The sequence below is a fragment of the Puma concolor genome, chromosome B1, assembly GCF_028749965.1.
Source record: "Puma concolor isolate L17-30 chromosome B1, mPumCon1.1.hap2, whole genome shotgun sequence".
Classification (NCBI taxonomy): Eukaryota; Metazoa; Chordata; class Mammalia; order Carnivora; family Felidae; genus Puma; species Puma concolor.
In genome coordinates, this window is record NC_141670.1 from 76,831,465 (window position 1) to 76,852,444 (window position 20,980).

The window sequence follows — 20,980 nt, forward strand, 5'->3', positions numbered from 1 at the left end:
CATGAAAGGTTGGTAAGCCACCAAGCCCAGCAGAGGTGGTAGCCGAGGGAAAGAGGGATCTAGAATGGATAGTGGAGAAGAGAGGCTAGGACAGCTAGTGCAGGCCCTAAGACCAAGTGCAGTGACAGTGGTTAACCTGAGCTACTCCTGCATGTGGATGGAGAAGTAGATTTGCATGGGACAAGGATTGAACCATGGCAGACACAGAGAGGTGCTGCTCCCTTCCAGAAAGCTCTTGCTGCCCACGTATGAAGAAGTGGTAAGCTGACAGCCTCTGGTTGGTGTCTGCCTCAGCTTCCAAGCAGCCTTAGCTAGTGACTGAGCAAGGGCCTGTTCATTTACATGCCTGGACCAGCAGAGGCTTTGTCAGGTCTGTGTAGTGGTTCCCTTTGTTCAGTATTCGTCTCCTTTCTCCTTTTCACAGATGTTCCTCTCAAATAAATTTCTTGCACCTCTAATTCTATTTCAGTGACTGATTGCAGAGGATCCCAAACCAGCACATGCTGCATGACAAACCACCACCAAACCTCAGCAACGTGAAACATTAAGCATGTCTTACTGCTTATGAGGTTACAGGCCAGCCGGGCAAGTTTTGGTCTGAGGTCACTTATGTGTCTGCAGTCAGCTGGTGCACAGATAGGCAGCTCTGCCGGTTGCAACTGGCTTCTGTCTCAGCTTTGGGGGTTGTTGGCTATGGGCTGGTCGAGGTGGCTTCCCCTGGGACAACTGGTCTTTCCCTCACATAGCATCTTGTTCCCTGGTCCTCTCACCTCGGCTTGCTCACATGGTGGTAAAAGGCTCTCGAGAGAGCAAGCTGAAGCAAGCAGGGCCTCTTGAGGACGTGGAAGTCACACACTGTCATTTTTGCCATATTCTTTTGGCCAGAGCATATCTGAAAGCCGGCCCAACTTCATTGGGTAGGGAACCACATCTTGCTGAAGGGGATACAAAGTCACATTGTAAAGTATAGGAAGAGGGACACATAAAGAAATGGGGCCATTTCCACAAGCTATCTATCACTAGGAGAATGCACTAGAAAACAGAAACTATAGCTACCGCAGTTTACTACACTTTGCTTTTTAATTCTTTTAATATAATGAAAAGCAGACAGAAAATGTGGAGAATACGGTTAACACTCACTAAATTTTTTTTTTTTAACGTTTATTTATTTTTGAGACAGAGAGAGACAGAGCATGAATGGGGGAGGGTCAGAGAGAGGGAGACACAGAATCTGAAACAGGCTCCAGGCTCTGAGCTGTCAGCACAGATCCCGACGCGGGGCTCGAACTCACAGACCGCGAGATCATGAGTCGTTCACTCAACCGACTGAGCCACCCAGGCACCCCCAGTTAACACTCATTAAATCACCATCATACTTTAATGAATCTTAAAATTCTGTCATAGTTGGTTCGGATATTTTAAGAAACAAACTTTGAAGATACTATATACCTCTGTCCATCCTTGCTTTTTCTTTTTTGAGGTCTTCCGCTATAAATTTTAAATTCCAAATACTTACTTTTTATTTAAGTTAAAGGCCTTGAGACTCATGCCTTCTGGTGATTCAGCAGGAAAAATGAATTACGAAAAGGAATTCTATTCATTCAGTCATTAAACAAACATTTATTATGTCTTCTATTGGCCAAGCACTGTGCTACATATGTATTGATATAGTATATTCTTACTTTTTGGTACCATTCTATTCAATACACCGTTTTGTTACAGGCTATATATCTAAAGTGAGAAGGAAAGAACATTTCCTTTATAATCGGGGCTCTTTTTCAATACCTTTTACAAAAAAAAAAAAATTTAATACCTTAAAGCTTTGATGGTGAATCGTGTTAAGTCTGTAAATTTGCATTCCAAGTTTCTTAACATTTTCCCTCTATGGGTTTGGCTCTTGTGTCACTTGGGTGAGTAGAATGTTTTGGCATGTTTATTTAGTTGCTAGCTGGCCACGCCTTTGGTTTTCTTTTATATGATTAAATTGTTATTACTTGTAACTCCCATCTGGTTTCTCTACTTTAAAATGATGACTTCAGAGTGCAGTGCTCTCACTGGTCCTTATTTTCTGTGCTTTTATGGTGATATATATATATTTATATTTATACATAGACATTTAAATAACAGCCTTATTGACATAAAATTTACATATCATAAAATTTATCCCTTAGTACATTCACAGAGTTGTGCAACCATTGCCACTATCTGATTTTATGGTATTATCCTGACCTCAAAAAGAAATCCTGTACCTATTAGCTGCAACTCCCCTTTCTCCTCTGCCCTCGCAGCTCTGATCTACTTTCTGTCTCTATGGCTTAACCTACTGTGGACATTTCATGTAAACAGAATAATACATCACAGCAGTCTTTTGTCTCTGTCTTCTTTAACCTAGCACAATGTTTTCGAGGTTCATCCATGTTGTAGCATGTAGCAGTACTTCATTCATTTTTATGGCTAAATAATATTGCATTGTATGGGTATTCCACATTTTCTTTGTCCATTCACTAATTGATGAACATTTAGTTGTATTCACTTTTGGGCTATTATGAAGAACGCCACTATGAGCATTCATGAACAATATTTTGTATGGATGTGTTTTCATTTCTTTGGGGCATATACCTACAAATAGAATTGCTGCATTAAGTGGTAGCCCTAGGGGCACCTGGGCAGCTCAGTCGGTTACGCATCTGATTTTGGCTCAGGTCATAATCTCGTGGTTTGTGAGTTCAAGCTCCACATTGGGCTGTCTGCTGTCGGCACAGAGCCTCTGTCTCCCTCTCTCTGCTCCTCCCTCACATGCACAAGCGCACACACATTTTTCTCTCTCTCTCTCTCTCTCTCAAAGGTAAATAAACATTTAAAAAAAAGGTAACTCTATGTTTAACTTTTTGAGGAACTGCCAATTTGTTTTTGAAAGTGGCTGTACCATTTTACATTCCTGCCACCTATGTATGAGGGTTGTAATATCTCCACATTCTTATCAACACTTATTATTATCTATATTTTTATCTTAGCCATCCTAGGAGGTGTGAAGTAATGTTTCATCAAGATTTTGACTTACAATTCCCTAATTACTATTGACGTTGAACATCTTTCATGTTCTTATTGGCCATTTGTGTATCTTCTTTGGAGTATATCCATCTTTAAATTTTTTTTTTTCAACGTTTATTTATTTTTGGGATAGAGAGAGACAGAGCATGAACGGGGGAGGGGCAGAGAGAGAGGGAGACACAGAATGGGAAACAGGCTCCAGGCTCTGAGCCATCAGCCCAGAGCCTGACGCGGGGCTCGAACTCACGGACCGCGAGATCGTGACCTGGCTGAAGTCGGACGCTTAACCGACTGCGCCACCCAGGCGCCCCTGGAGTATATCCATCTTTAAATTGAACTAATTTTTAAAAACTGTTTGAGTTGTAAGTTTTTATATATTCTTTTTTTAAAATGTTTATTTATTTTTGAGAGACAGAGGGAGGGAGGGAGGTGTGAATGGGGGAGGGGCAGAGAGAGGGAGACACAGAATCGAAGCAGGCTCCAGGCTCTGAGCTGTCAGCACAGAGCCTGATGCAGGGCTTGAACCCATGAACCCCAAGATCATGACCTGAGCTGAAGTCAGATGCTTAACTGACTGAGCTACCTAGGTACCCCTAGTTCTTTATATATTCTGAATATAAGAATATATTTCCTTTCTGTTGTAATATAATTCTTTTCTATTGAATTACCTTGGCACCCTTATCTCAGATCATATCTTTACTATAGAATTTACCAAATTTTGCCTTGTTTTGTAGTCAACTGGATGAATCTTTATCTGTCATTGGGGAATAGGGAATATGTTTTGTTCATTTAAAATGAGAAAACCGGGGTGCTTGGCTGGCTCAGTTGGTGGAGCATGTGATTTCTCCAACTCAGGGTCATGAGTTTGGCCCCATGTTGAGCATGGAGCCTATTCTAAAAAAATGGTTAAGGGGTAGCTGGGTGGCTCAGTCGGTTGGGTGGCCGACTTCTGGCTCAGGTCATGATCTCACAGCTTGTGAGTTCTAGCCCCGCGTGGGACTCTGTGCTGATGGCTCAGCACCTGGAGCCTGCTTCAGATTCTGTGTCTCCCTCTCTCTCTGCTCCTCCCCCATGCACACCCTGTCTCTCTCAAAAATAAACATTAAAAAAAATGATTAAGAGAGTAAATTTTATGTTAAAAAATAAAAATAAATAAAATGACAACACCTGTATGAAAAAACTTACCATAGGGCCTGAAAGTAAATATTTCTTTCTCTCTTTTGAGTCTCCCCAGAGCACTTAGTGTGGTATTTGGCACACGCTGGCTCTCACAAATGTTTGCTGGATGTCAAGTGCACTCTGAAAGAAGGATGTGGGTTCCTGAGGGTCTGATTGGATGGGAGATCCAGAACACATTCAGGCCTTTTCAAACTAAGAATCTGAGTCACATCAGAGACTGACTCCCAAGAGTTTAGTGAAGCTGTATTGTTGTCAGAGTAGGGGCCTCCAAGTGATTCTTAATCCTTGAAGGTAAGTGAGAAGCAGGCTTTCACTCAAAGTGAACCCAAACACTGACAACAACCCGACAGGCCCAGAAATTTTTTTTTCCTAGTTTAATTTCAAATTCTCAAGGTGTCTACTTATTTAACTGCTTATGCAATAATAAAATTTTTACTTGTGGATTTGACCTCAATTCCACGAAATCGATTGTGGTTCTTATCAGCCTAAAAGCAGAAAGATTTTCTCAGGCAGCAACAACTACTATTGAAAAGGCAAAGAAAGAGACAGCGCTCAGCTATGGCAAGCAATTCTATTTTCAGTGACCCTTTTCTCCCTTTCTTTTTCTCTCTCACATGCTGAACATCACAAACTCTCACAATCTCTCAGAAATAGAGCAAGAGGCTGGAGATAAAGCCCTGTTTATTCCACCAGGGAGTTTCCTACCAGTTCATGTCGAGGCAACGTACCTGATCTGCCCCTCTCTTTGAAAATGTGTGTACGTGCAAGTCCTGAACCTAAGATGTGTACTATACAGAGATACAATACGTTTCTTACACAGTTCTTTTCATCTTTCAAAAACGTTCACAGGGGTAGGTCTGGCAGCTAAGTGCTTCAAATTAGTTTCTGACTCCAGCACCAGTGCTCCTGACACCTCACCAAATCACCTCCCAACAAATAATCAGGTACATGGCTCTTAAAGCCATTTCCTTCCAGGGATTGTGGTCACTTCCCAACTCTAAGATAACTAGAATCCAGTGAGGCTGGGATTAAAAAAAAAAAAAAAATCTTTTAAATTAGGCTCTATATTTTAGAGCAGTTTTAGGTTTATAGCAAAATTGAGCTGAAGACTGAGATTTCACTCCCCTAGGCACAGCCTCCCTCATCATCAACATCCCCAGAGAGAGATCCATTTGTTACAATTGAGGAACCTACACTGACCCATCATAATCACCCAAAGCCCACGGTTTACATCGGGATTCACTGGGTGTTGCACGCCTATGAGTTTGGACAAATATATTGATATGTATTCACCATTACAATATCATACAGAATCATTTCACTGCCCTAAAAATCCTCTGTGTTCTGGAGAGGCTCCATTCAAAAAGGTGAAAAGAGAGGAAAAGAAAAAAGCGTGCAGCTCATAGGCTTGAGAGTTTGCTCAAGCAAAACTTGTTCCCGAGTTCAGGGCTCCCAGCGGACCGGTCTCTCCACGTCCAGCCCCGGGAAGGTTCTTCTTCTGTTGTTGTTGTTGTTGCTGTTGTTGTTGTTGTTGTTGTTGTTGTTGTTGTTGTTGTTGTTGTTGAAGGTTCTTCTTCTGTTGTTGTTGTTGCTGTTGTTGTTGTTGTTCTTCTTCTTCTTCTTCCTCCTCCTCCTCCGCCTCCGCCTCCCCCTCCTCGCCCTCCCCCTCCCCCTACTTTGTTTAAGTGTCTAGCAAATGGGTTTCCTGTTGACACCGGGATGTTGTGAAAGGGCAGGAAGAGGCCACGCCACCTCCTCTTTTCCCCTTCCTATCCTACTTATGTATTTTGTACACGTTTGTTTTGGTCGAGCAGGCGGTTCCAGCGTGTGGCTATGGGGCGGTCCCAGAGGCGGTAACCCCTCCCCGAGGAGGCGAGGCCCGGCCACAACCCGCCCCATCCCGGCTCCAACTCTGCGGGGCGGGGAAGGGAAGGAGGAAGGGGGAAGAGAGTGGGAGAGAGAAAGCTGGGAGAAGGAGGCCGCCGGTGCGCCGCGAGGAGGCGGGGAAACCGGCTCGAGCTCGGCCGCTCCCCCGCGGGCTGCAGGTGGAGTCCGCAGAGGTGGTAGCCGCCGCCGCCTCCCCCGGGGCCCGAGGGCGCTGGCGTGCAGCGCCGGGTGCTCGCGGACCCAGCACCAAGGCCCACGGCTCGCTCGCCGTTCCGGGGCTGCGTCTCCGCGCCTCGTCCATGGCTGAGGGCCGGCGGCGGGAGGACGAGGAGGAAGAGCTGCGCGAGCGCCGCGAGCTCGGGGGCCCGCGCCGCGCCCGGGGCCGTGCGCTGTCCGGCCACTCGGCCGCAGGTGAGGGGCGCGGGGAGCGCGAGGGGGCGCGGAGTAGGGGGGGACGGGCGCCCCGGGGCCGCGCGGGTCCTGCCCGGGACTGCGGCGGCTCCCTCACCCGCCCGGTTGGGGCGGGCTCCTTTAACTGCGCGGCGAGACGCAGGGAGAGTAGTGTGGCTTTTCCATCCTCATCCTCACTTGCGGGCCGAGCCCGAGGAAATTCAAACTGGTCTCTCTACCTGCTAGTGGTCCCGGAGCCGAAACTACAGGTGTTTCGTACGCAGTAAATCAGGAGCTCCTGATTTGGGCCCGGGTGATTACTTATCTCTAGATGAGTCAGAAGCCGGCGAAGAATTCTCTGGGTCTGGCAGTCTCGGGGGACGACACCCCTCCCGTCGGGTTTGCCTGCGCTGCGGCTACCTGGTCGAACCACGTGCTGATAGTCTGGGCTGGTTTCCTGTCTCCTGAACTTCGGACCTTTGATTATTCCCTACCCCCCACCGCCCGAGCTCACCATAATCTCTATAGCACTTGCTTTTGAGTTTTTAGGTGAGCCCCCAACCAGTCCAGGAGGTAGCCTGCCAAAAGGCAGTTCATTTGGACTGAGACTCATTGCTGAGTCTATAGTTACTTTTGTGGGTTTTTAAAATGTTTTTTGGGTGCACGAAGGCGGCTCGGATCGATAGTTTGGAACTTAAGTGGTGGAGTGAATGTGTGGATCCACACCCCTTCCCTCTTCCTGGGGCAGTTTTTCAGTCAAACATAGTGGAGAGGAAGTTCTTTGGCCTTTGGTTTCAACTGGATAAGCCATGTATCTACAAACTAGAGTGACAACAATCCTAGGGAGCTGACAACAAGAGGGAGATAGAGAAGTGAGAAGGATTCAGATGAGAACGATTCATTAAAGCCTCTTTGGAAATTGGAACCTAGTAAACATTCCACCAAGTCATGGGGAAGCTTTTCTGTGTGGCTCCCTTAGCCTGAAAGTTGGAGAATTAGAAGATAACAGGTCTGTGAGGAAACAATGAGGGATAGAAGGGGTGAAAGGAGAGAATTTGATGGAACATAAATTGTCAATTTGATGCTCTTGGTAGGAGCTTGGAACCTTAAAAATAATTCTTTATGCCCATCACTAGGATTTTCCATCAAAATAAGGCATTTGATTTTATGCATGAATACCAGTTGTTTTGAAAACAATTGATAGTTTTGTTTAGTATAATCCAGACTAATGAAATAATGGGTAATTGCTGGATATGAATTAATATTTCTTGCGAGAATACAATGAAAAAACTTTACAAAGATGGACCTCTGTTGAATTGCTGATTTAAACAGCGTAGACTGCCTTCGATTCCTACTACTTCCTTCATCAAAACGCTTCACTTTGTCTCAAAATGGACTGTATTGTGAAGAGCTGTAAAGGATGTTGGAGGTCAGACTAGATATGCTCCAGATATGTGTTCATCATTTAGTTGCAATATGTGTATTTATTCCAAGGCTGGCAGAAGCTTTTCTAGATTCTGTGGTAATACTTTGCTACGCTTTCACTCAGAAATTGGTGTTTGCAGTTTCTAACCACGTAATATGCCTTGACTCCATTAAGGGGTGAAGGACAGATTATAGAGTGGGCAGAGGGTTAAACTTGCAACATTTGGTCTTCTTTTTTCCGGATACATTATTTAGTAGTTCACATTTCTTTAGAGGCTGTCCTCCTCTTTCCCCTCATTAGTTAACTGTGTTTTTCAGACACCATCGCATTCCTTACCAAGCTTGGGCATTTGTTAGTTACAGTTGTGCTAGATGTTGTTCTCTATCCAAGTGAGAGTGTGAACTGACCCAGAAGTTTAATGTTTCTTCTGCTTAACATCTGTTTTTCTAATCTTTCACCTCTCCAGTTCTCAGACTTCCTCCCTCCCCCACCATTTTACAATCTAGATTTTTTCTTTGATCTCACATAACTTGACACCATACATTTGGGGTTTATGGACTTAAGGGAGTCTGTGAACTCCTTCTTTCCCTGCTAAACTTAGGTGTGGTTGTGAAGGTGTGTTTATTTACTTTTGCAATGTACATTCAGAAGAGCATATAAAACCTGTAAATTATAAAGTGAAACTCCTGTAACCTGTGCCCAAGTCAAGAAATAGAATATTGTCAGTTCCTTAGAAGCAGATCTGATCCCTCCTGGTCCTGGTCCCTTCCTTCCCCTTGAGGGAACGAACTTAAATTTTGACTTTTGCGATTATTGTTTCCTTGCTTTTCTGTATGGTCTTACCTGTATGCATATACATACACATATGTATTTCTATACAATGTTGGTTTACTTACTTTAAAACTTCATATGACTAATGGGGCGCCTGGGTGGCTCCGACTTCCGCTCAGGTCATGATTTCCTGGGTTTGTGAGTTCAAGCCCCGGGTCGGGCTCTGTGCTGACAGCTCAGCCTGGAGCCTGCTTTGGATTCTGTGTCTCCCTCTTTCTCTGCCCCTTCCCTGCTTGTGCTCTGTCTCTCTCAAAAAATAAACATTGAAAAAAAAAAACCTGCATATGAGTGGAACCATCCGATAGTATTCTTTAGTGTTACACTCTTTTCACTCAATACTGTTTGTGAGATTTATTCATATTGTTATGTGCACTTGTAGTTTATTTTCACTGCATAAATATATCCTGGTTTTGTCTGTCATTTTTATTGATTTGTTGGAGTTCTGACTCAAGGAATCTCAACTTTTGTTTGTTGCATGTGTTGCAAATGTCTTCTTCCACTCTGCAGCTTATTTTTAAAGTTTTTATTATACTTTCTTTTGATGTGGAAATTCTTAATTTTAATGCAGATGTATTTATGAATCTTTCTCTTAACTGTTAGTGGCCTTCTTCCCTCTCTGTCACCCTTGGTTAAGAATGCTTTCTCTACCCCAAGGTCATGAAGATATTCTCCTAATCTCCTGCATTTCTTAAAAGTCTTAAAGCTTTCTTCAGACTCTCAAATGAGTCTGAGACCCTCCGGCTGACCTCCAGCATTTTTATATTGTTTCTCAAAAGGGCAGAGAATGCAAAATTCGTTGACCTCCCCTAATCACCAGGAAGAGTGGTAGGAATTTAGTAGGGTTTAATAAATACTAAATATATTTATTCTTTCCGTATGTTGATGTCTTTATGGTAAACTCTGGCAGGATTGGGGCATCTAGGTGACTCAGTTAAGCCTCCCGTTTTGGCTTAGGTCATGATCCCAAAGTTCGTGAGTTCAAGCCCCAAGTCGGGCTTGCTACTGTCAGCACAGAGCCCACTTGGGATCCTCTGTCTCCTTTTCTCTCTGCCTCTCCCTCACTCACTCTTGCTGTCTCTCTCAAAAAATAAAAAAATAAATAAATAAACCTTTAAAAAAAAAAAAAAGGAAACTGGGGCGCCTCAGTGGCTCAGTTGGTTAAGCCTCTGACTTCAGGTCAGGTCATGATCTCGAAGTTCGTGAGTTTGAGCCCTGGGTTGGGCTCTGTGCTGACAGCTGGGAGCATGGAGCCTGCTTCAGATTCTGTGTCTCCCCCCATCTCTCTACCCTGCTCCTGCTCTCTCTCTCTCTCAAGAATAAATATTAAAAAAGAAAATTAAAAAGAAATTTATTTTAAGTCCCACGGAAACTGGCTACCTTTACATGTTGTTTAAAAATTCTGCATTCACGGGGTGCCTGGGTGGCTCAGTCTGTTGAGCATAGGACTCTTGATTTTGGCTTAAGTCTTGATCCCAGGGTTGTGGGATCAAGCCCCGCATTGGGCTCCACACTGAACGTGCACCCTGCTTTAGATTCTTTCAAAAAAAAAAAAAAAAAGATTCTTTCTCTTTCCCTCTGCCCCTCTCCCCGGCTCGCGTGCATGTTTTCTCTCTCTCTCTCTCTCTCTCTCTCTCTCAAAAAATTAAACAAAAAAAAATCCTGTATTCACCAAGTTCTTTGAGAAGACCTGTGTAGTTATCACCATCAGTATAATATGTGCAAAATGGTGTAGAAAATACATGGAATACAAACATATTTATAAAATAGGCTCCCTGCTTTAAAAGGACGTGTCATAGAATTGGCAAAGGTAAAGCTGATACTTTATTTTTTGAAAATTCCAGCATAATTAATGTAGTGTTATATTAGTTTCAGGGGTACAATACAGTGATTCAGCAATTCTATACATTACTCCATGCTCATCAAGATAAGTGTACTCTTAATCCCCTTCGCCTGTTTCACCACCCTCCACCCATCTCCCCTGTGGTAACCACCAGTTTGTTCTCTGTATTTTGTTCTCTATATTTAAGAGTCTGTTTTGTTTGTTTGTCTCTTCTTTGTTCCTGTGTTTTGTTTCTTAAATTCCACACGAGTGAAATCATAGGTATATGTCTTTCTTTGACTTACATCCCTTAGCATTATAGTCTCTAGATCTACCCATCTCGTTGCAAATGGCAAGATTTCTTTCTTTTTTTATGACACAAAATTCTATTGTGTTTATATACCACATCTTCTTATCCATTCGTCTATCAATGGGCACTTGATGGTTGCTTCCATAATTCGGCTTTTGTAACTAATGCTGTAATAAACATAGGGGTGCATTTATCTTTTCAAATTAGTGTTTTGTATTCTTTGGGTAAATACCCTGTAGTGGAATTACTGAATATTATGGTTCAATTTTTAATTTTTTAAGGAACTTCCAGACTGTTTTCCACAGTGACTCCACCAGTTTGCATTCCCACCAACAGTGCAAGAGGGTTCCTTTTTCTCCACATCCTCACCAACACAACAATCTTGTGCTGTTGATTTTAGTCATTCTGACAGGTGTGAGGTGATCGCTCATTGTGGTTTAGATTTGCATTTCCCTGATATTTAGTGATGTTGAGCATCTTTTCAAATGTCTGTTGGCCATCTGTATGTCTTCTTTGGAGAATGTCTGGTTCATGTCTTCTGCCCATTTTTAATTGGGTTATTTGTTTTTTTGGTGTTGAGTTGTGTAAATTCTTTATATATTTTGAATCCTAACCCTTTGTCAGATGTGTCATTTGCAAATATCTTCTTCCATTCAGTGGGTTGCCTTTTAATTTTGTTGTTTCTTCTGCTGTACAGAAACTTTTTATTTTGTTGTAGTCCCAGTAGTTTTGGGGTTTGTTTTTTGTGTTTTATTTTTTTTGCTTTTGTTTCCCTTATTTAGGAGGCATATCTAAAAAAATGATGCTGTAGCCATTGTTGGAGAAATTACTGCCTGTGCTCTCTTCTAGGATTTTTATGATTTCAGATCTCACATTTAGGTCTTTAATACATTTTGAGTTAATTTTTGTGTATAAGAAAGTGGTCTAGTTTCACTCTTTTGCATATAGCTGTCCAGTTTTCCCAAGACCATTTGTTGAACAGACTGCATATTCTTCCCTCTTTTGTTGTAGATTAATTGACCATATAATCATGGATTTATACTTGAGCTCTCTATTCTGTTCCATTGAGCCATATGTCTTTTTTTGTGCCAGTACCATACTGTTTTGATTACTATAGCTTTGGAGTGTATCTTGAAATCTGGGATTGTGGTACCTCCAGTTTTGTTTTCCTTTTCTTTTTCTTTTCCTTTTTAAGTTTATGTACTTATTTTGAGAGAGAAAGAGTGCAAGTGGGGAAGGGACAGAGAGAGAAGAAGAGAGAATCCCAAGCGGGCTCGATCTGGGGCTCGATCTCATGAAGTGTGAGATCATGACCTGAACCGATACCAAAAGTCAGACTTAACTGACTGAGACACCCAGGTGCCCCTCATTTTTCTTTTTCAAGATTGCTTTGGTTATTTGGGTTTTTGGTGTATCCATACAAATTTTAGGATTATTTGTTTTAGTTCTGTGAAAAATGCTCTTGGCATTTTGATAGGGATTGCATTAAAATTCTGTAGATTGCTTTGGGTCCTATGGAAATTTTAACAATGTTTGTTCTTCCAGTCTGTGAGCATGGAATAACTTTCCATTTATTTGTGTCATCTTCAATTTCTTTCATCAGTATTTTATAGTTTTTAGAGTACAGGTTCTTCACCTCTTTCGTTTAAGTTTATTCCTAGATATTTTATTATTTTTGGTGTAATTGTTAATAGGAATGTTTTCTTAATTTCTCTTTCTTCTGTTTCATTATTAGTGTGCAGAAATGCAACAGATTCCTGTATATTGATTTTTTTTTAACGTTCATTTTTTGAGAGAGAGCGTGCATGTGCATATGAGTGATGGAGGGGCAGAGAGAGAGAGGGAAACACACAATTGAAGCAGGCTCCAGGCTGTGAGCTATCAGGACAGAGCCGGATGTGGGGCTCAAGCTCAGGAATCGAACCAGGAGATCATGACCTGAGCCGAAGTCGGACACTTAACCGACTGAGCACCACCAGGTGCCCTTTCTGTATGTTGATTTTGTAACTTGCAACCTTACTGAATTCATTTATCAGTTCTAGTTGTTTTTAGGTGGAGTCTTTAGGGTTTTCTATATGTATAGCATTATGTCATTTGCAAATAGTTTTTTTTCTTCCTTACCAATTTGGAAGCCTTATTTCTTCTTGTCTGATTGCTGTGGCTTGGACTTCTAGCACTATGTTGAATAAAAGTGGAGAGTGGACATCCTTATCTTGTTCCCGATACTAAGGAAAAAGCTCTGTTTTTCCCCATTGAGTATGATGTTAGCTGTGGATTTTTCATAATATGGGCTTTATTATGTTGAGGTATATTCCCGCTATCCCTACTTTGTTGAGGGTTTTTATCAAGAATGGATGTTGTACTTTGTAGAATGTTTTTTCTGCATCTATTGAAATGATAATATGATTAAAAAAATTTTTTTTTTAATGTTTTATTTATTTTTGAGACAGAAAGAGACAGAGCATGAACGGGGGAGGGTCAGAGAGAGGGAGACACAGAATTTGGAACAGGCTCCAGGCTCTGAGCTGTCAGCACAGAGCCCGACGCGGGGCTCGAACTCATGGACCGCGAGATTATGACCTGAGCCGAAGTTGGCCACTTAACCGACTGAGCCACCCAGGCACGCCAATGATTATGTGATTTTTATCTTTTCTCTTGTTGATGTATCATATTGATTGATTTGTGAATATTGAACCACCCTTGCATCCCAGGAATAAATCCCACCTGATCATGGTGAATGATATTTTTTAATTTATTGTTAGATTTGGTTTGCTAATATTTTGTTGAGGATTTTTATATCTATGTTCATTAGAGATATTGGCTTGTAGTTCTTTTTCTTCTTTTTTTTTTTTTTGTAGTGTCTTTGATTTTGGTATCAGGGTAATGTAATGCTGGTCTCACAGAATGAATCTGGAGGTTTTCCTTCCTCTTCTGTTTTTTGGGATAGTTTGAGAAGAATAGGTGTTAACTCCTCTTTAAATGTTTGGTAGAATTCTCTTGGGAAGCCATCTGGTCCTGGACTTTTGTTTGTTGGGAGTTTTTTGATTACTGATTTAATTTCATTGCTAGTAATCAGTCTATTCAAATTTTCTGTTTGAATTTCTATTTCTTCCTTCAGTTTTGGGAAGTTTTAGGTTTCTAGGAATTTATCCATGTCTTCTAGGCTAATACACTTTAATGAAGATAAATAAGAACATAAAGTAGTGCATGGTGACTACCAAGTGGAGTTTAGCAAAAGAACTAAACTGTTATGGTTAATTTTTTAGTTTACCTCTCACTGTGACCTTGGACAAGTTACCTAACCTCTCTGTGCTTTCATTCTTTATTTGTAAATTGGGAATATTAATAACACCTATTGCATAGGGTTTGAGGATTAAATGAGTTACCATAGATAATACCCTTAAAACGTGGGTACACGCATAGTAAATACCTATAAAGTTATTAGCGTTTATTTATGTATACTTTTGTTATTACTGGTAAAATACTGACACATAGCTGTGTCCGCATTTTTCTTTATTTGGGAGAAGTTATGGGGTTTCGGGCTGGTGGAGAAAAGGGAGGTAAATCTGCATCTTCACCATTTCATAACCTAATGATTATGTTGCTTTGCTTTGGGGTTCATTCATCTTTTAGAAATATACCAATTTTACAAGATTGAGCCTAGTTCCTCATTTGGCTTTCCTTGCCCCATACAGACTTATTTTAACATGGCTTGTAGTGACTTTTACACAGTGATTTCAGCAAATCAGAGGTAAGTTGGTGATCTTATATGCTTTTTTTTCTTCTTCATTTTTTTTTTTAATGTTTATTTTTGAGAGAGAGAGAGAGAGAGAGAGGGAGAGAGAGACAGCACAAGCAGGGGAGGGGCAGAGAGAGAGAGGGAGGGAGAGATACAGGCAGAGAGACACAGAATCTGAAATAGGTCCAGATTGTGAGCTATGAGCAAAGAGCCTGATGCGGGGTTCCAACTCACTAACCGTGAGATCGTGACCTGAGCCGAAGTTAGACGCTTAACCGGTTGAGCCGCCCAGGCGCCCTATCCTATTTTTAATCAGGGTGCATCTCTTTATTTATTTATTTTTTCAGTTTTGACACTATTCATCCAGTGCTTCTAATTTCATTGGCACATTATATTTTGGGGGCAACATACCGTTTTCCCTTAGATAATTTCTGCTTTGCATTCAATGGTACTTTGAAACTAATCCTCTGAACACTTGGGTTTTAATCAAGTCTCTCTTGATTAGCTTTAGCCTCTAGCAGTTTATAGCGTCTCTCTGGGCCTTGGTTTTTGCTTTATTAATTGAAAGGATGAGGCTTCCACTTTTAACATTTTATGATTTTAGGAGATGAGAAGAAAAAATAGCTTCTGACTTGGTGTATAGAAGTTTGCCGATGTGCAAGATAAGATCTTGTGGAGGTTTCTCTGGGTTCCTTGTGAACTGCTCTTTTGATGAGGGAGGAGCCAAAAATGCAAAGCTCAAAACATTGCCTCACTTGGGGAGACCAGTTATAGTAGTTTAAATTGTCCTGCCGGCTCAAGATAGGAGCTCCACTGTTAAAATGATGATGTTCTACTTCATCAGTGGAAGGGAAGATGTGAGATATGTTCTAGGGAATTTATAGTACTGAACATAGGTATGATGGGAATGTTATCGATTAAGTACCAGATGAAAATACATGTTTAGTAGTTTCAGAGCATAGAGAGGAATTAAGGTTGGAGAGGAAGTGGAGATAGCCTGATAAAAGTCAGGAAGGAGGCCTGTCTTCTTGTTTACAAGGAGGTGGAGACCAGTTCCTATCCCTCATTAACTGTAGACCTCATCTTGAGGAGCTTTAAGCTTGCCTTTGGGGTGGGAATGGGTATATGGAGGAGACTGGGGAAGGGTACAGGCTGTAGACCATCTTATCTTCTTTTTCATATATTTTGTGTTTTAGAATAGTTTTAGATTTATTGAAAAATTGTGAAGATAGTACAGAGTTCCCATACACCCACATCCAGTTTCCCCTATTAACATCTCACATCTTAACCAATGTTGATACGTTATTAACTAGGATCCATATTTTATTCAGATTCCCTTAGTATTTACCTAATTCCTTCTTGTTTTACAGGATCCCATCTAAAATGCCATATTACATGTGGTTGTTGTAACTCTTCAGGCTCCCTCGGGCTCTGATAGTTTCAAAGATTTTCTTTGTTTTTGATGGCCTTGACAGTGTTCAGGAGTACTGGTCACATATTTTGGAGAATATCCCTCTTACAATTTGTCTGATGTTTTCCTCATGTTTAGACTGGAGTTACGGATGTTTGGGAGGTATGAGTGTTGGCCAAATTTTTATCACATACTAAGTGTACATAGTATTAGCATCATTTATCACTGTTGATGTTGACCTTGATCATTTAGCTGAGTTTGTATTTGCCAGGTTTCTCTACTTCAGGGTTACTCAACCCACCCCCACCCCCATCCCTTTCCATACTGTAAGAAGTGAAGGAAATGACTATGCACAGCCCACACATAAGGAGGAAGGAGTTATGCTCCACCTTCTAGAGAGCAGAATACTACATAATTTTTTTGGAATTCCTCTGCGTGGGAGATACCATTCCTGTTGTAATGTCTCCTTCGTTTCTTGAGGCTCTGTAAATATCTGCATTGGGATTGTCTTTAGACCCTGCCTTTGGGGGGAATGTAAGCTCAATTCCTATTCCCTAATTCTGTCCAGAATATCTGGTGTGTGCTGATGTCAAGCACGTAATTTCATTTCATAATTAGAAAGGAAAGGCAAATGGGGCCCCTGGGTGACTCAGTCGGTTGAGTGTCCGACTCTTGATTTTGGCTCAGGTTATGATCCCATGGTTGTGGGATTGAGCCCGTTTTGGGCTCCGTGCTGAGCATGGAGCCTGCTTGAGGTTCATATTCTCTCTCTCTCTCTCTCTCTCTCTCTCTCTCTCTCTCTCTGTCTTCCCTTCTGCCCCCTCCCCCTCCCTCGTGCTCTTTCTTTCTCTCAAAAAATTAAATAAAATAAAAAAATTTTTAAAAAGACATGTCTAGGGGCGCCTGGGTGGCTCAGTCGGTTGGGCGTCCGAGTTCAGCTCAGGTCGTGATCTTGCGTCTGTGAGTTCGAGCCCCACGTCGGGCTCTGTGCTGACAGCTCAGAGCCTGGAGCCTGTTTCAGATTCTGTGTCTCCCTCTCCCTCTGACCTTCCCCCATTCATGCTCTGTCTCTCTCTGTCTCAAAAATGAATAAATGTTAAAAAAAAAAAAAAAAGACATGTCTAGGGGAGCTTGGGTGGCTCAGTTGGTTGAGTGTCTGACTTTGGCTCAAGTCATGATCTCACCATTTGTGAGTTCGAGCCGTATGTCAGGCTCTGTGCTGACAGTGCAGAACCTGCTTCAGATTCTGTCTCTCTACCCCTCCCCCTGCTTGCGCTCTGTCTCTCTCAAAAATAAATAAACATTAAAAAAAAAAAAAAAAAAGACCTATATCTAGGGTACCTGCTGGCTCAGTCAGCTAAGCATCTAACTTTGGCTGAGGTCATGATCTCGCAGTTCATGAATTTGAGCCCCGCATCAGGCTCTGTGCTGACAGCTCAGAGCCTGGAGCCTGCTTCAGATTCTGTGTCTCCCTCTCTCTCTGCCCCTCCCCCACTCACACTCTCACTCACTCTCTCACTCACTGTCTGTCACTCTGTCTCTGTCTCTCTCTCAAAAATGAATAAACTTAAAAAAATTTTTTTAAATACGTATGTCTGATTGAGGTGTCCTATAAAACTCATTTATACTAGAGTATCAGCAGGCACATAGGACTAATAGGAATTGTGTTCCAATTTTGGAAATTGAGAGGAAGTTAGAGTAGGAGAGGAATTTGGAAAAGCACTGGATTAGGATAATTAGATAATAGTTAATATTTATTGCGCAGCGGGTACCAGGTAGTATTGTAGTTGTTCTACATTTAGTCCTTGTGTCAGTCCTGTGAGGTAGGTGTGACGATTTCCATCATTTTTAAACATGAGGAACATGAGACCTAGAAGGGGTAAATAATCTACTCAAGGTCACACAGCTAGGAAATGGCGGAGACTCCTAGTTGCCTACCCAGTATTCATCCCTTTCTTCCTTAGTCAGTGGAACCCTGTATTGCCAAATGTGGCAATGTGCCCACCTAGGAAACTTCTCCCAGCCTACTAATGAAATGCAAGTAAAAGTCTATTGGGGTTTCTAGGAAAGTGCTTTCAAGGGGACTTGGCTGTACAGAATATCCTTTTTTGCCCTTCCTTCCCTCTCCTACCAGGAATAAGGAGGTGTAGCTCACAGCAGCCATCCCAGGCCATGAGGTTACCTTGAGGATGGAAGTCATGCACTGAGAATGGTGGAGCAGAAAAATCAATGGAATCTTAGTTCTTGGTGATAACAGAGTCATCATATGTGCTTTTTGATCGCCTGCTTCCTCCTTTATTTGAGAAAACATAAACTGTCTGGTTAAAGCCACTATTATCTTAGGCCTGTACAACTAGTAGCTGAATGCAATTCCTGACCGATGAAAATTCTAACTTGATTTTATTTTCTCTTCTTACCACGAGGCTTAACGCATTTTAATAATAGGAAGTTACCTTAGGGTACCTAGATTCTTGTTGCTGTTTTGTTCTTTATTATAACGTGACCTTGGATAGATCACTTAGAGCCACCCCCCTCCTTTTGCATCTTTTGAATGGGAATTATTCATTCTCTAACTACTTTATAAGTTTATTATAGGGAACGTGTTTGTGAACTTCCAAGTTGTCTTGTGTGATGTATAGTTCTTAAAGAGGGTCATGGTCTTCCTAGGACATTCAATAGGAAACCTATAGAATCTGAAAGCAATTTTCTAATGTTGTCATTTTGCTTATTGCCAGGTTTGAATATTTCTCAGGGAATAAATAAATGGAAGCTGCGAAGGGAGGTGATTTTGTCCCTACTCTGATACCTATGAGTAGCTTAACAATTGCATTATTGATGAGCCCTATATTTTGTGCCAGGGCTGCCGCTTAGGATGCAGAGTTCATTTGTGTTTGATATGGCTGCTTTTATTGTACTGGAGCATTGTTTCCTGAAGATGCATTAATCAAGGAATCAGTATACTGGAAGGTAACTAAGTGCTTTTGCTCTGAGAGCTAGCCAAGAACAAGGGGTGCAGAAGGAAATGTTTGCATAACATGGGGAGAATTTTTCTAGCAATAAAAATCATCATTTCCAGATAGTTCTTTGAAACTATTACAGGGGTGTTCACAAAAAACTGGAAGGCCTCCAGCATGGGGCCACCCATGTAAACGATCCCTTTTTTGTCACTACACCCCTTGTTTCTTTATTTCCCCACAAGAACTCCCCGCACCCCACAGAGTGGAGATAACTGGAGCTACCTGGGATTGTAAAGTACATTTGTGTTACTCAGTTGAAGTATAACTATTGTCAGTGGAGGGTGTGGTTTGGAAGTGGAATTCATTTGGAATAAGAATTGCATTTGAATATTACTCTTAATTAGATGCTTAATAACGTGAAATGCCTAGTATCAGAAACATTTCACCTCCTGTACTGTTCTATTCCTGTTTCTTCTTAGAAAATTTCTTGAGATATTCAACTTCGTAACCTGGTATGGAGTATTTTTCACATTTCGGTAGCAATGGTGCTTCTCAAACTTTAATATACCATATGCCTACAAGTCACCTGGAGATCTTAACAAATGTGATGCCTAATTTAATAGGTTTGGGATGGAGCCTGAGATTTCTGCATTTCTTTTTTTTTTTGAAAAAATTTTTTTTCCAACGTTTATTTATTTTTAGGACAGAGAGAGACAGAGCATGAACGGGGGAGGGGCAGAGAGAGAGGGAGACACAGAATCGGAAACAGGCTCCAGGCTCTGAGCCATCAGCCCAGGGCCCGACGCGGGGCTTGAACTCCTGGACCGCGAGATCGTGACCTGGCTGAAGTCGGACGCTTAACCGACTGCGCCACCCAGGCGCCCCGAGATTTCTGCATTTCTAACAAGCTCCAGGTGATGCTGCTGCTGCTGTTGCCCCCTGGACCACATTTTGAGTAACAATGCCCACAGTTACCTCTGCACCTCAGTGCTGGGGCTCTTAACACTGTCTGGGCATCAGAATCAGGTGGAGAGCTTTAAAAAAGACATATGCACCTGACCCCATTGTCAGATTTCCTGATTAATTCCTTCTGGAATAGTTGGGAGTTTTGAAGTTTTGAAGGTGAGACTCACTGGCTTAGTGTCCTATTAAAGAATGTGATGTTGAGTGGTTTCAGTGTGATTTCTTGTAACTTGAATTGTTACATGTTTTCCTCATAGGTAATTCATGTTGTGATGACTTGTAGTCAAACAGAATCCACCATGCATTTTATATAGGGATTTTATTTAATCCTGTGTTATCTTGTAGAATAACGAGGCTGCACATAAAGAATGTTGTAAGACACTATCGTTGAAGTAACGGGAAAGCAATATATGTGATAGTTATGTTTCTTAGAGTGCAAGAAATAGAGGTCTGTTTGGCTGAACACAGCTGATGACGGCTTATTATAAGGATACATAGGTAAGTTAGTTGGAAGACCAAGGAAGTAGCTTCAGCAGTCCTTTGTGAATAAGAGTAGCTCTGGGAAACGGATAGTAAACAGCTACTCCAGAGAACATTTCTTTGTGAGTTGGGATAACTGTTACTCGTATGTCAGTGACACCACCATTTTTGTGACATAGTTTACTTCTGTCTACTTCCATGGTTTCTGAAGTTACTGAATAACTGGCTCTCTCTTGTTTTTCTTACAGTCAGCCTCTCCAAGAAAGAGGCTTTAAGTAAGTTGGCCAGCCACTGTCCTGCACCCTTGTGGGCAGGGTTCTCAGGCCACATTACTTCAGAGGCGCAGGGCAAACTATAGATAGCTACCTTTTTGGACCCATCCCCGATCCCTTATCCTAGGAACTTGAGGGGTATATACGGTAGGGCCTGGAGTACCTGCAGAGGAGAGTTGAGAATCACCTGCAGCTGCTTCTATCAGGCCTTTGGATCTGGGGGATGCTAAGAGGTTTATTAGAATGAAGAGGGTAAAATTGGCAG

The 20,980-nt window shown here is 41.9% G+C and overlaps 1 protein-coding gene across 1 annotated transcript in view; it reads left to right on the forward strand.

Moving 5' to 3' along the window:
• Positions 1 to 784: 784 nt before the first annotated feature.
• Positions 785 to 20,980, forward strand: part of SH3D19 (SH3 domain containing 19) — a 193,929-nt gene continuing 173,733 nt past the window's right edge. The window contains exons 1-2 of the mRNA XM_086702952.1: positions 785 to 917; positions 5,962 to 6,528. Coding sequence (XP_086559078.1) covers positions 785 to 917; positions 5,962 to 6,528 — 700 coding nt within the window. The remainder of the gene's footprint in view (positions 918 to 5,961; positions 6,529 to 20,980) is intronic.